The 15538-nt window shown below is 35.5% G+C and overlaps 1 protein-coding gene across 9 annotated transcripts in view; it reads right to left on the bottom strand.

The window, feature by feature from the left end:
- The window catches only part of PDE4D (phosphodiesterase 4D), a 530620-nt gene that overhangs the window by 348208 nt on the left and 166874 nt on the right, over window positions 1–15538 (bottom strand). Inside the window, exon 1 of one of the 9 annotated variants that reach the window (XM_021534338.4) lies at window positions 64–7886. The exons of the other annotated variants lie outside the window; for them this stretch is intronic. Within the exon in view, the coding sequence (XP_021390013.1) occupies window positions 64–428 (365 nt within the window). The 5' untranslated portion in view covers window positions 429–7886. Of the gene's footprint in view, window positions 1–63; window positions 7887–15538 lie in introns of those variants that run through there. 9 annotated transcript variants of the gene reach the window in all.

Here is a 15538-nt window from a genome sequence, read left to right on the forward strand (position 1 = left end):
GCGGCGCTCCTCCGCCGCACCCCCACACGCGCGGCCGGAGCGCTGGGCCAAGCCCTCTCCTACCGTCTGAGTCCCTGGAAGGAGGAGGGCCAGGACATCCGCGATTTTTTCAAGCCGGGCCGGTGGCCGGTCTCTACGGCGTAGGAGGCGCGGTCCATGGCTTGGCAGTAGAGGTACCGCTCCGTGTCGGAGTAGCCGCGGTGCCTGACGCGAGCCCCGGCCAGGCAGCGGCCCCGCGAGACGGGAGACGGCGGCGGCTGCCCGGGGTGCTGCTGGTGCTGGAGGAACTGGTGCTGTCGCAGCTGCGGTGGGTAGTGCTGATCTTGCCGCCATAGATGCTTCGGGGCTTTGAGACCCCCGCTGCCGTCGCTGCCGCCGTCGCTGCCGCTGGGCATCGCGGTCAAGCCGCTGCTGCTCTCTGCCTCCATGCTGCCGGCGGTCGGGCCGCGCCGGGCGGGCGGGCAGGGGCGGCGGCTGCCGCCTTCCTGCGGGCAGCGGCGAGAAACTGTGCTGAAAAGTTGGACAGCTCCTGCCGCGCCACCCCTCGCCCGACTGTGGGAGCGGCTGGGGCAGCCGCGCCGCCGGGTCTTGACTGCTCCGCGGGAGGGGAGGCGGGGAGAGGGGGAGGAGGAGGAGGAGGAGAGGAGGGGCCGGCATCCCGCTCGGAAATATTTAAAGCCGGGGGAGAGCAGACCCGACAGGGGGCAGTGGGCGCGGAGCGCTGCGGTGTACGGGAGGGGGCGCGACGAGGATGCCGACAGGGCGCGGGGTGGCAGTGGGACCGGGGTGAACGAGGAGGGGTTCAGCGCAGCTGATGCTGCAGCCCGCCTCTCCTGAGGCGCGCCTGTCTTCCCGAGGCCGTGGCTGCTGGCCGGACAGGACTCCCTCCAGAGGGACTCTCGCTGCCGGACGACGGCAGGTGGCAAAGTTGCTCACGCCCATGTTCACCGAGAACTTTGAGGTGGGTTAAAAATGGGTTCTCATTACTTAAACGGCCCCCTCCCGCCACCCCTTATTCCCTATATCGTGCTTCCAGTCCGCATCAGGTTCAGAAATCGTGTTTCCCAACTTGAAGCCTTCCCCTGGTCTTGTCTTCACTGATGAGTAAGCTCCCTCCCCGCAAGGAGTAAGACTGGCTGCAAATCAAGGCGAGGAAGGTTTAATTATAGCGATGCTGAGTCTTCTGCTACAGAGAAGCTTTTATATGACATACCACTGGCTTCAGGACTTTGTAACTGCCGCGGGAAAAAATTATTTAAGGTTAAAATCTGCAGAACAGGAACTTCATACTAAAGAGATCTTTCTAATTAGTTTTGCATTTCAAATTCTTTTGTGCTCATGTGCAAGCAATAATTCACACTGGAAGGGAATTGCATTTTATTAAGTTACTTTTTTTTAACATTGATATTTGTTCTTCATGGTAATATTACAAAATCTAGCAGTTGTTATTCAGGTCAAAATTATTATCTCCACCTTCCTGATAAAATATGAAAAGGACACATGCAAGTGTTCATTTGAAAACTATTAATATTAATTTGTTTGGTCCTTCTGTTTGCCAGAGTATCAGTACTAAGCAGTACTAATCCATAGTAAGAAAGCATTGCAAAACTATCTATCCTACAGTAGCTTTACAAAAACATACATTTTCTTCTAATCAGTGTTAGACTGTTAGACTGTTAGACTGTTCTGATTAGCTTCATGCACAACTTCTACTTCCTCAATCAGAAAATTGGTCTTGCCAATCCATGACAGGTCTACAATCATTTTAATCTTCCCTTTCCATGACAGGTCTACAATCATTTTAATCCTCATAATTTTTTGTTTGAACTTAATTTTTCATTAATGCAAAAGTACACTTACGACAACTCTTTAATGTATTGATGCACTTTTTTTCTGTTCTCCATCTTAAAAGTCAGACTTCTTTTCTAAACATACAGTGCTCTTTAAATTGACTCACCCTCCAAAAATGTAAATACAAGGTTTTGTTGGGCAAAACTCCCAGCCTGTGTTTTTTTGAGTCATGAGTTCATAGATAATCCTGGTAATCACATAGCATCCCTTCAGGTCTTCTCTCCTGCCCTAAAAACTGTTAGCTTCAGCAAAAATACCCCAGAAAATAATAATTTTAAATAAATATTATAAGTACTGCAAAAGAGCCAAAGTAGTACTTCCATTGAAGGAAACTTGAACTTGAGCTCACATTTGTCAAGTTCTCCTGCTTTTTATCCAGAACATCTAAGACTATTTACAAGCCAGACATCTTAGATGCTACCATTTTCCCAGCTGTGTAAGGCTGTGTCAGTTTTGACAGCATGTACAGGAGAAAAAATGGGGCAATGAAAAGAGAAAGATTCAAGTCAGATAACAGGAGAGAATTATACTCAAAAGGTAACACTGGGGATAATTGCATCATAGAATGTAGACATATAGGATGCAATTCTGTGAAAAACTCAGAGAAGAGAAATAACTTGGGAAGAGAAATCCTTGTTAACCTCTAGATGGATATTGCAAGGGGACTGTATTTCACAATTGTTAGTTCCCTCTACCTTAAAATTAGGCAAAACTTCTGTGGTCAGTTGTGCTATAATTGCATAGAATCACAGAACTGCCATTTGGAAGGGCCTTCATAAGATTGTCCAATCTAACCTCAAGTTCATAATGGGGTTATCATTAACACTAGATCACATCAGCTACAGCTTTCTCTGAATCTCAAAACTCTTCAACAGAAATTCACCAGCCTTTGTGGATGATCTGATCTGATGCTTCACCACATCCCTAATGAAGACAATTTTCCTGATGTTCAATCTGAACCTTCCAATCAGGGGCCCTTGCCCCTCATTAAACAGCACTGACAAGACCTTAAATTTGCTGTCTTTTTCAACTAATCTTCCCATAGCTGCAGGCTGCCTTTAGTTTACCTCTTACTTCTTCCACACCAGGCCCTCAAGCACTCATCACTGGTCATGTGCCCTTGGCCATCCTCGTAGCCTCTTCTGGGTTCCCAGCATTCCCATTCAACCACTGCGTGCAGTTACTTTGGCACATAGTTTGCTTTATTTATGATGAAAAGGGCACTGTTCAGCTGTTACCCACCCTACAGTCCACTAAAGCTCCCAGATCCAGTGGGCCATAATCTAGACAGTCACTTGCTAGCCTGTGCTTCAGGTTATCCTGTCTGGGTGCCAAACTCTACAGTTCAACATGGGGTCTGGTGATGTATGATTTTCCACCTGCAAGCCATCTTCTGTAAGACCATTCCTGACATTCATCCAGCTGAGACTTCCTCACTTTCAAAATGACAATGTTTTGAGGGATTATTTCAAAATCCTTACTAAACTGAAGGTGTGTTACACCCACTGTTCTGTATCCCAAACAGTCTTTTCATAATGGAACACAATCAGGTCAAACAAACATTATTTTAAACATCTTTGGTAAAAATTTGAGTAGTCCTATCTATCTTCCTGCCTTTAGAAAATACATTTAGAAGTTCACTTGGAGCTTTCCAGCAACACATGTGAGATCAGTAAATCTGTAGTAGTTCCATTATTTTTCTTGCCTTTCTTCAGAGTGGGTGTAACAATGACCTTTTCCCAGCTGACAGGGATTTCCCTTAATTACCATCACTTTCCACAGATAACAACTGGCATCCTCATGGATGCCCTTTGGTTTGACACTGGCATTGCATTTTGGCAATGAACTTATATGTGAGTTTGGTATTTCCCATCCAATCTAATATTTTCAGAGTTTGCCTAATGTTTTAGACACCAAATTCAATTAGACAGGTAATCAAAGCATATTAGCATTTTAAATAAAAAAAATTGTCTCTGAGAAACACAGAAAGTACAGCAGAATTACAAGGCCTGTACAATAAAATGTCACTACTAATAGTAGCACAAGTATAAGCTGAAGTACTGTATTAGAATTAATCATGAAATCTACATGAATTCTTAATTCTTTTTTTTTTATTTGTTTTTTTTTTTTTTTTGGTTGACTGGTTTTTGTTTTTTTTTTATTTTATTTTATTTTATTTTTCTGTTTCTAGTGGATTGTATTTGTGTGCCTTTTTCTTGTGCAGGAACCTTACTGCACTTTTATGCCAATGAGACTTCATAAAAGTAGTCTCTTTTTTTAATAACAGCATTGGTGTGTTTCATTTGAATGCCTATTTTACAGTATTAAAGATAGTGTGGTTCTGTATTTACAAAGTGTTTTTCAAAAACTTCGTCAAAAAAACACAACTAGAATATTAGCAACATTCTATTTCACACAAATAGAATCTGCACCATACGGCACAAGACAAGGCACAGGAAAAAGGCCATGTATAAAATATATGTAAAAAAGTATAAATATGTTCAGATACTCTTAAATATCTGAATTTCATTTAACCTACCAATCTTTGTATGTAAATTTTAAAAAGATCATTTATATTACCAGCTTTTTATACACCAGCTAAGACCAGGCATAAACAACATTTACACAAAATATTTATACTTCCCTGCAAAATACAATAAATAATTTGGAGCTAGTAGTTTTATCTAAAAAACAAACAAACAGACAAATAAAAAGAGAAGAGTATAATATTTTTGTCAGTATTTTATATATGAAGTCAACACTAGTTTTTTTCTTACTTGCCTAGCTTATTTCACACAGAGTCTTCAGAAGCACTAAGTATGGTGATGACTCAATAGCAATAGAACAGTCTACATTTGAGAATTGTAACTGAAAATGATTTAAAAGAATACCTTTCTTTCATTTTCCTAGAACATGCCTGAGCCTCCTCACAAGAAACTGGGAACTCCTTGGTGAGTTGAGGCTCAAATATAACTACTTCTCCAGCCACACCCAGCTTGAGAGCCTGGCCTTACCAGAGCTTCCTGTGTACATGATACAAAATGCACAAAGATTCATAAAATAAAATGTAACATTTTACCTTGTAAGAGCATGCCATTTTATGTTATTCTTAGCCTTTCAAAATACTTTTTTAAAAGCATGTCCTTGGCTTTCAAGAAGTACTTAGAATAATAGAAAGAATTGCTCTCAAAAAATAACAATTCCTTTTGCTTTTGTAGATTTGTTTACAAAGGTTTTGATAATATTTTCAAGGCTCTCTTCAGCTGATGGTGCTAGTATTCACAGTGTACTAGATAAACTGCCATATCACTTACTCCTTCAGAACAGCACTAAAATTCTTAACAGACAATTGTGACAGTATTGCACTAAAAATAAGTAGTTCTGACATTCAGAAAAATAATGGGGATCCTCTTATTTTTTACCTTCATTTTCTGGCATAATAATGACACACAGTACTTTTGGCCAAAAATATAAGGGAAATATATTACCTAACTGCAATGGAAAAAAAATCAAAATTGAGATGAAAACATATAATTGAAGGAGACAACAGTATATTAAGGCGATAACCAGTATCAGTTTAGAATTGATTAGAAAGAAATCATTCAGCTATTTAATTAAGAAGCTAACAGTATCCCCCCACTTCATGTCAGAGAAGATGTTTTTTTAATAGTTTACAGACCTTGTAAACAGTGGTAAAATATGAGGAAATAACTTGCATCATCTCTACAACAAAAGAAACAATGGTAACACCTGAACATAGATGACAGTACATTTTGTTCAGTAGAATTCACCACTGACTTCAGCATTGATATTAGTCCTGTTGTAATTCAGCGCAATTGCATTTAAGAAACTGTACCATATTTTACATATTCACTGAGGTCTTTTAAGTCCAATAAGATTGAATTTCAGATACAGTGCAGAGTCACTAGCTGTTCATATAAATTTTTGTATCACATCTGACTCATAAGACAGAAACACATTCCTGCTGCTAGCAATGTAAAAGGAATTCAGCAGATCATCATTCTGTAACAGAATGATGATCTTTCAACAGAAAGCATGAATTATTAAAAAGGAAAAAATGAGTGCTTTAAAAAGTAGAGGACTGAATAAATATAGAATATTTTATTAGTTGAGTGACTTCAAATGCTAGAAAAAGAAAATATTGCAATAATATACTCATATAGGTATCACGCAATCTGTTTGTAGAATGTTTTTTACATGACACAAACTTCTTTGCCATTGCAAATAAGGGGCAGTAAAACTAAGACTAAGACATTCAATATGTATTCTGAAATACTACTACAGAAAGAAATTAACAACCCATAGTCTTTACATGTTGAGTGCCTTTTCTAAATAATGGAACAACTCCATAATCTAATTCTACTGAAATTACTATTAACATGATATAGAGGGGATTAATCTAGAACTATAAACATATGCAAGTTTGATTATTTACATGTATTAAGAAGACAGGTTTTTCAGTTTATGAAAGATATTCCTGTAGGTAGTTCCATAGGGATTTATTTTTGATATATTTTTAAGTGAGGAATAATACTTTCCATTTTTGGAAAAAAAAACCAAAACAATATTGCAATCTGATTAGCTATCTTATCTGCTGTCTTCTATATATAACTATAATTAAAGTACTTAATTTATTACCCTATAAATATTTTTTAGTGTTTTTCAACTTTTCCTGTGTTCAGTCACAATGAATTCAAAGATCTACTTAGAATCAGTGATATAGATACCGAATTAATTTATAATATAAAGCATAAGAGAAATCATATCCATGTAAGTATTTGCTAAAATACAAAGTACTACATACCTTTCAAAATCTGAATATAAACCCAAAGCTAACAATGTAAGCGCACAATTTCTATTTCTTATGGAGTTTATACATACCAGGAGGATGTTTCTTTGCATTTATTGACATTTCAATTGTAAAAACATAGCTTTTCTGTATAGATTGTATTCTTGCTTTATGCATTAATGCACTGAGTTTAGTCCAGTGCAATACATTCATCACAACCCATATGCAGAGAAATATATTGACATACAAAGCCAACTCTCTCCTATTACCCAGGTAGTTTAGAATAAGTCAAGTATGTAAGAACCAAGTATTTGATAGTGCAGCTACATGGACAACAAAGCTAAAGCCTGGGCTTTGACACCCCCAGACTGGTGCAGGGCTCTACTGATGACAAGCTGAGCTGACTGAGATGAAAGGTATTTTGCACCCACTAAGTCCAATTTCATGTAACCTCCCACTTGGAGCAGTGAACGAAGACTCCCTCTATTTCAGAAGCATGCTGAAAATGCTCAGTTCTCCCTAGCACTATATAATTACTGAACGCAAAAGGGGACAGATCTTAACATTTACTTGACTGCCTTGATTTGCAGCTGGAGTAGGAAACAACAGCAGCGGTTATTATTTCACCAGTTGGATAGCACAAGAATGAGAGGAGGCATTTAGCACAGTTAGTGCTCTTCCCATTTCCTCTTCACTGTACCACAAGAGCAGATTAAACGAAGCATAAACCCTAGGACAGCCTCTGTGGAGTTTCTTTTTTATGTATCAATAGGAGATGCTGCTACACTGACTGAAACTTTTTTCCAAAGCAGCTCCTAGATAATACAGCTACTCTTTATCATCCATTGATCACAAAATAACATCACTAATTGAGCACTTAACACACTCTAAACAGGGTTTGAAGTATAAAGATACTTGTGCAGTTTCTGTTACACTATCAGTTGAGTTACTGATCTGCTCACTTCAGACAGAGGACCATGAGTGGCATCCGAAATATTTTTTTTAGGTTTACACTTGTATGGAAAATAGTGACTTCGAATTTTAGGTGTTTATGAGCCTTTCATTTCTGTAACACATTATTGCACAACTTGAAATCCTCTTGATTTTACTCTGACTTCTGACAAACACAAAAGTCCACCAGTTAAAAAAAACCTCTTAAACCTAGTTGCACTAAATTCTTGGCAAAAAAAAAAAAAAACAAAAAAAAAAAAAAAAAAAAAAAAAACAAAAAACCAAACACCATGAAACTGTACTGAAATAACAAACATTAGGACAAAAACTTACAAAAAACCACAAAACCTGGAGCATTCCAGGCAAAATCCAAGGCAGGTGAGTTTTGCATGATTTAAAATTTTCATCAATCTCTTTTTAAAGCTGCTAGAAAATTTAAATTCTAACTGGTAAAAACTGAGCTTTTGAATAAAGATAGATAAGCTATTTATTTAGAAAGTATAGTTCTAGGGGTCCTTTCTATTATTCTGATATTCAATATTTCTGATTGGGTTAATATTAAAACAACTCTTTTAATTAGATACTTTTCTCTCTTCACCTTTTTAATTTCTTTAAGCTCTCACTCAGCTTTAACGGTTTAACAGTCTTCAACTTTATTAAGCAAGACACAAGGAAAAAGTAAAAATGTTTTTAAATTAGTTTTAAAGTTGTCACTTTGCAGGAATAGAAATACATGTATTTTGGCTGACTGTTCTCAGGTAGTAAGAAGGCAAATGAATGGAAAGGTTCATGCAATAGATTCTGGTTAATTACACTCAAGTCCTCCTGAAAATATATGTTATCTCATTTTATCTGTACTTCTAAATAAAGCAATAGATTCTATAACCATCATTAGAATGAGTAATAGAGTTTATTTTCTTCTTGGAAACAGCATTGAGAATAAAATTACATTCATCTGTATCATATATTTCTGTTACTAGACTTATTTAATATGTACCTAATCTTACCTTTGTCAGATACAGACCAAAATTTTAAAATATAATGTATTGAAACTACTTAAAGTGTAAAAATCTATAACAGAGGAGAAACTTCGTATTTTTAATTATATACTCAAGAATAAAGATTGGTCATTTTTTAAAAATAAATCATTCTTCAGCAAGCAAGTCATGTAGATGTAATTTTTCTAACAAATTTAATTTCCAGTTAAAACATCTTTTATTACTTCTTTTTTGTGAATCAAAAATGTTAAGAATTTGAACAATAAAATTTAATTTTGCACACCAATGGATTACTTGTTATTTAAATGAAGGATAAAGGAGAAAGTAGCACCTATTAATGTGTGTGAGTGTAAATATTGGCAATTTAATTTTCCTTCTGTCATTTTTCAAAGTAAAGATCTATACGGAAGAATGTTAAGTTCAAGACTAAATAAGGGTTTAAAGCATTATTAATCTAAATTGTCAGTTGTCATGTTATACTTGCTGAAATACCCTGGTGCTATTAATGGCTTTATTTTCTGAGCTCAGATCATATTGGTTTGACAGTCCTCCAACTAAAATCACCAGGAGGTTTTTCTGTTGTCTTCATTGAAACTTGGATTGTTCAGCTCATATTTGAGCTACAAATGAATATTATTTAATTTGCAGTACTTGCCTGAAGCCTCTGTAATATATTAGGCTTAGTTATACTCTGAAAATATGAAACTTCATTGGCTTAAAATTCTGTCACTTTTGTTGAATTAATCACTTGCATAAGAAGAGTACTGCCCTCCAGAGACAAATGCAAAGGATCCCATAGGTAACTGCATAGCAAAATGCCACATTTTTCAAATTACTTCTTTTACAGAAGTATTGGAGTATGCTATCTGGTCTTACCACTTCAGCTAGCACCCACCCAATCTCTTCACCTCCTTCTTTCCTCTCATCAGTGTTTTCAAATGGAGAGAAATAAAGATTGAATTATTAAAACATACTTTTCTGTCCTCTAAAAAAATAAAACAGAAATTTGAGCTTCTGCTTGATATTTGCAGAATTTATAAACCCTATAGGGATGCTAGCCAGTTTGTCACTATCCAAGGTAGCAATGACAAAGAGTGAAACTCTGAAATCACTCCCAGCTGTGTCTCTCCTGGGTCAGTGTTAACTGAAGCACTGTTGCCCTGCTTCTCCTCTAGCTCATCATTAGCTTTCCAGAGGCAATATGAGACTTAGAAATTATAATGTCTTTTAGAGCACTGTACTACATCCTGCTTGCACTAACATGGACCACTGCAATCAGAATGTGTTCATTTTGTACTCAAAAAGGGATTAAGATGGGGTCAAGGATACTGGAAACTATCAATGCCCAGCTTCTATTGTTAGAATGTGATCAACACCTCACAATTAAGGGGGAACTCTTGGAAAAATTTATATTTCCATTTTTGTTACTGGTGATTTGGAGATTATACATCTCAATATTTCTTTAATAGGGAATTCTTTAAAGAAAGACTTCACATGTTCAGTATCACAAGGGTATTCATGAGCAAAATAGCACCTTTCCATGCACATAAAATGTTGCTTTCCCAAAACTATGTGTGTTATCTATATCCTTGTAGGAAGCAACAAATACTGCAGTATCTACTTAGAGAATAAATTAAGTACTGGCTTATTTTCTTGCAATGTGAAATAACAAAAAATGGTTTCATTAAAACATGAGTTTTAGATACAATCAAACACCCCAAACATTTGAAAATTAGGATTTTGAGCACCACTGATCATTCACGTGGTGAAATAATCACTTTTGATCTTATTCATGACGGATAGCTAATATTCATTTAATGTTGAAGTAAAAGCCACCACCAGTAGCTCAACACTCATGATTTGACTGACTGAGAGATAGTGCTCAGTAAGAAATTGTAATCCACTTACTGCTTTTATTACAGAAATAATTGCTGACAGTAAATGCTGTCATAAAACTGGTAGTGTTGGGAAATTTCACTTGAAATGATTGAGAGAAAAAAATCCACTATAACTTCTAAGTGAATTTTATATTCTCAGTTCATTCTCTTTCACCAACTACTGGTATTAAAAATATTCCTGCTGTTTTCCAAAGCATTTTGAACTCTTCAGTGTGTTGTGGCATACCATCCTAATTCTTGGTTAAGTGCACTGAATAACAGATACATTTGTGTTACATAACTATCTAGCTATTAAGTATCATACAGGTCTTGATCTTTCATACCGAAAATGCTAGGAGAAATTATATTAATTTAAACAATTTCAACAATATAATTTACTATTTTTCATCACAGTTTTCTGGTACTCCAGGTTACTTCAGCCATACTCCATGCACCTTTTATTAGCTTTGACAAAATGTATGAAAATGGTAGTATAGCTTTTCCAAGAGATTTCTTTGCTTGTCTTCACCTTGCTTCTTGGCAAATGGCATACCACGCTCAAGCTTGGCTTACAAATTTGACTTTCTGTGTTTTTTACAGGGAGAAGTTTTCTCCAAACATCTTCAAATTTTTTTCTAGAGTGCAGGCTATTTATATCATAACTTTTCTAAGCTATTGATATTATTTAAACTAATTTTATTTTTTAATTAAACAAAGCATGTAACAATTACTGAATTCCCTGTGCTAAAGGTCCTAGTCCTACCACCTGGAATCAAATGAATAATCAATAAAAAGTTGTTTTGGTTTGGTTTTTATTGGATTTCTAAATAAGCTAAAATTTCTTTTGGCTAAATAAAGCCAAAAGAAAGCACACATTTTTTTTTTTTTTCTCATTGCAATGTTAATAGCATCTAATGAATTGGTGCAAAAGAAAGTAACAATTACTACTGTATTAGAGGACTACATTACTTCTATTGTCCTGCACTATCATCAAGGTTCATTGGAAAACATTCTACAGAGGCTTAGCAAATTTTTTATTTAATTGACTATGCTGACAGAGACTGAAGTGCAAAGATTTATTGTCATTTGAAGTGCAGCTGTTCAAAGGTCCAAATTAAAATTAAAAAGTTTGAGGCTTGGATGTCTGTTCTCTGACTTCAATTACTTTTAGTTACACTGCTGCCAATGATATTTAAGCTGAGAAGCAGAAACCTCAAATGCTTTTTGAAAATTGCAACTACAATTATATTTCAGTTTTCTTTAATACATGTTCTCTGACATTGCTGTCCTGGTCATCACAGGCTACTTCTGATCAATATTTAAAATAACTTGAAAAATTTATTCCTGCATTTTTTCAAGACACTTCAAGGTATGTTTCTCGTCTTTACCTGGGTTTTGATAGACTGCTCCCAGCAATTTTTATTTTTTTTTTTTATTGCTGGAGCTTTTTTAGGGGAGGTTTTATTTTCAAAATTCAAAGTGCATCAAGTCTAGGCAAAACAACACAATATTGAACTCACTGTCCTCAAGTAAATGGGAAACTTTTATACATATAGACTCCTAGAAATTTCTCACCTTTCTTGTAAATTACAGATTTCACATCTGCCAACAGGTGTTATGCAAGAGCAAGCACATATCTAAGGAATAATGGCTCTTAAATTCAGCCTATAATTGAAATGCTACTTACATTTGACTTGGGATTCGGGATGCTCAGGTTCTATTGACAGTAATGGAGATCCCAAAACCCACAACAGACATGGTCTGATTACATACTAAAGCATTTGGCAAGAAGAAGAATCCTCTGAGGCCAGGTCATCAGAACTGTGGAAAACTTTCATTAGAAATACAAATTCAGTATTAACTAATATTGAAAGAAATATAACTCTTAAGGATATTCATCTGAAGGGATGAGGTGGTTTTTCAGGTTGGCAACTTCTATTTTATTGTGTAAATCTTCTCTAATTCACATGTAATCTTTGCTTTATCCAGGAAACCAGTAAAATCACCTGAAATATAAATATGTCAATGAAGAGCTTAAAGATTTTTAAACTACAGAAAACCAAACATTTCTTGCCTGATGTTGTTATCTTTATATTAGAGGTTTAAAGGCTTTTAAAATATTTCCTTCTTTTTTGTGTGTGATTTCTTCCTCTACTACATTAAAAATATCATAGCTCTATTGCATTTTTAAATAATTGCTATCTAGCATGCAATTTTTATTTAACTGAGAAAATCTTAAGATTCTTTTTTCCTCTATTTTCAATTAAGCCTAAATTTATGGAACTATTCCAGAGAAAACCCCAGATTACTGATGTCTTTATATTAATCTCCCACACAGCTTTTAACACCTCTGTGTAGTCCACATCCTGTCACCACTTAATTAAAAAGGATTTTGCCACCATCTCTTCATGCAGAAGAATCAGGCTTTGCAAAATTCTTCTAAATCTTCTAAATGTTCTAAATCAAGAAATTTTAGCATCAAACATAAACATGTCAAAAGCATAGATATTGCCAGAATTTACACCTATTAATCTGTGAATCAAAAACACAATTATATCCTCACATTTGATGCAGAAGAGCAATTGCTACTGATTCATGCATACATAAAAAATGAAGCATATCAACAGCAATATTTGGCTAAGAATTTTTTTCATATGCTTTACTTTTGCAAATGTGAAATATGATTAGGCATTTGACTGTGGAAAATTCTAGCATGACATCAAGCTTTACTTCTGTTTATTGAATATCTTGCAATAGTTTTCTCTCTACATATATATCAAGCGGTGCTATTCCCATTTAATTTATGTTACCTATGAAAAACCTGACAATTCATTTCCCCCAATAGTATAAAGAATTAGATAATGTTTTTAACATAAAATATCTTAGAAACCATAGTGCTCAGTGTAGCATAAGTCACTGATACACATTTTGTAAGTTACTGTATGCAGTCTACTCAAGGTGCTCCATCAATCATGCCTGGGTCCAGTGGTAATCACTTTGAAGCATATTGAACTCAGGTCTTCTGTCAAAGATAAGAAACAGTTTCAAAACTGGCACAGAACATGAAAGAGAACTCTCTTACATTGTGGCAGGCTAAGAAAAGCAGAATATGTGTGATTAATAGATGTTGTATTAGTTCATGGGGAATATAATAAACATCCATAGGAATGGAGACATCTGGAGGAGAAAGAAGACATGAGTTGAAGCAGATCAAGAGAACGAAGCTAAGGGAGGAAATGCTGCAGTATGATTGCAGTCAGAGAAAGACACGACTCCCTCAGATTTTCAAAGTTGTCATAAAAATCCAATTGCTTGTATACAAAACTAGATAAAAGCTGCTGAAAATCCACACTGCTGATTTATCTCAATTGCAATGTCTCAAATTCTACTGTTCAATGGATTTTTCACACAGCTTACAAAATTATTGTCTTATACAGCTATCAAAAATTATTTTTTGTTAAGAATATGCAGATATATCTGATATGTTTGATCTGATATGGCCATGGAGTGTCATAATGAAACATTTAATTGTAAGGGCTGTGAGGTTCTGTATCCATCTAATCACACTTTTCTCATCATCAAGCTGTTGTAATGAATCAACCTGTCCCCTCTATCAGAAAAAAGAAAAGAGTTACCTTTGAATTAAAGAAAATTATAGTTGAAAAGGGATGGGGCAAGAGAGAACAGAATAAAACTATTATCTAGCCATCATCTAGTTGCGCAGAAACTTATTTTGTTGAAAGTAATACCAGCCAACCAGATCGTATTCTATCACATGGAGTAGGTAGGTACCCAGAAGTTAAAGCAACAAACCTAAGAACAATATCACATAAAATTTATTTACTGCTTGGGAAGAGGTAAAACCAGAGTCACAGTCTTTCATGGCTTAGCACCTCTACTTTCTTTCCTATAACAATAGCAAAAAACTATCCATACATTTTTTTCAAAATAGTTTTGAAATTTTTTCTTTTAATCTCCACTTTATAGATTTCATGTCTTTTAAAGAAGACGATTTTATGGAAAGATAAACTATGGTTATTTTTCTGAAGAGGATCTGGTTAATTTTCTTTTCAGAGACCTAATGTCCAGTCTTTATCTGATGTGACAGAGAAACCGGGAGATAATATGAAGCCTTAAACTAGAAACAGAAAAATAAAGTTAGCAGTTGAATGAATTTACTTAAAAATCTGTTCTCAGAGAGTACACCTAGTGTAAAATATATACATGGAGATCACTTTCTATGCTGGATCATTTCAATGTATCATTTTGGTTACAAATGCAAGGAAAACAACTTTCTGTTTTCAGAAGATCCTATTTATTCCCCTATGTTACAAATTGGAATATTATTCATTTTCTGCTCTATGATTTTTCTACTTTATTATTTTAAATGGGAATAAAATAATTGATAAATAAATTCAATCAATTAAAATCTGACTTTCTCAATTTAAGTTTTATACCTAGTTATATATATGAGATTATATAATTTAAATTGAAAATTGCTCCATAGTGAAAAGAAAATTAAGTTTCATCAGTAAGAATACAGAATTATCTTTTTCTCTAAATAAAGTTTCAAAAATAGTTCATTTAATGAATTAACATTTTGGAAAAACTTTCACATTATGCAAATTCTTTTTCCATTGAAACAACATGTAATCCTACAAGTGAAACTCCTTATCACCACTATCTAAATTATATATATATATACTTGGGTGTTATATTTTACGCTATTTAAACATCAATCTTGACAGCTGTTGGATGTTCAAGTTACAAAGTGTAATTTGTAATCTACTGTAACTGCATCATTTGATAGTAATGTGAATTGTTACTGAAAATATGTTAAAAAGATAAAATTATAAAACAAATTAAGGCCTTGCTATGTGCATGCTTGTGTATTAGTTAAAGTATGGTTACCAATAGTCTGAACATGGATGAAACTTCTGCAGAATCAAGCTGAAGAACTGCATGCTATTAACAGATGGTCATGGTCTAGAAAAAGAAAAACTATTACAATGCATTTTGTGAGGAATGCCTACACTTAACCAGACCAAGAG

This window comes from Lonchura striata, chromosome Z (assembly GCF_050655825.1).
Source record: "Lonchura striata isolate lonStrDom1 chromosome Z, ASM5065582v1, whole genome shotgun sequence".
In the NCBI taxonomy this organism is placed as follows: Eukaryota; Metazoa; Chordata; class Aves; order Passeriformes; family Estrildidae; genus Lonchura; species Lonchura striata.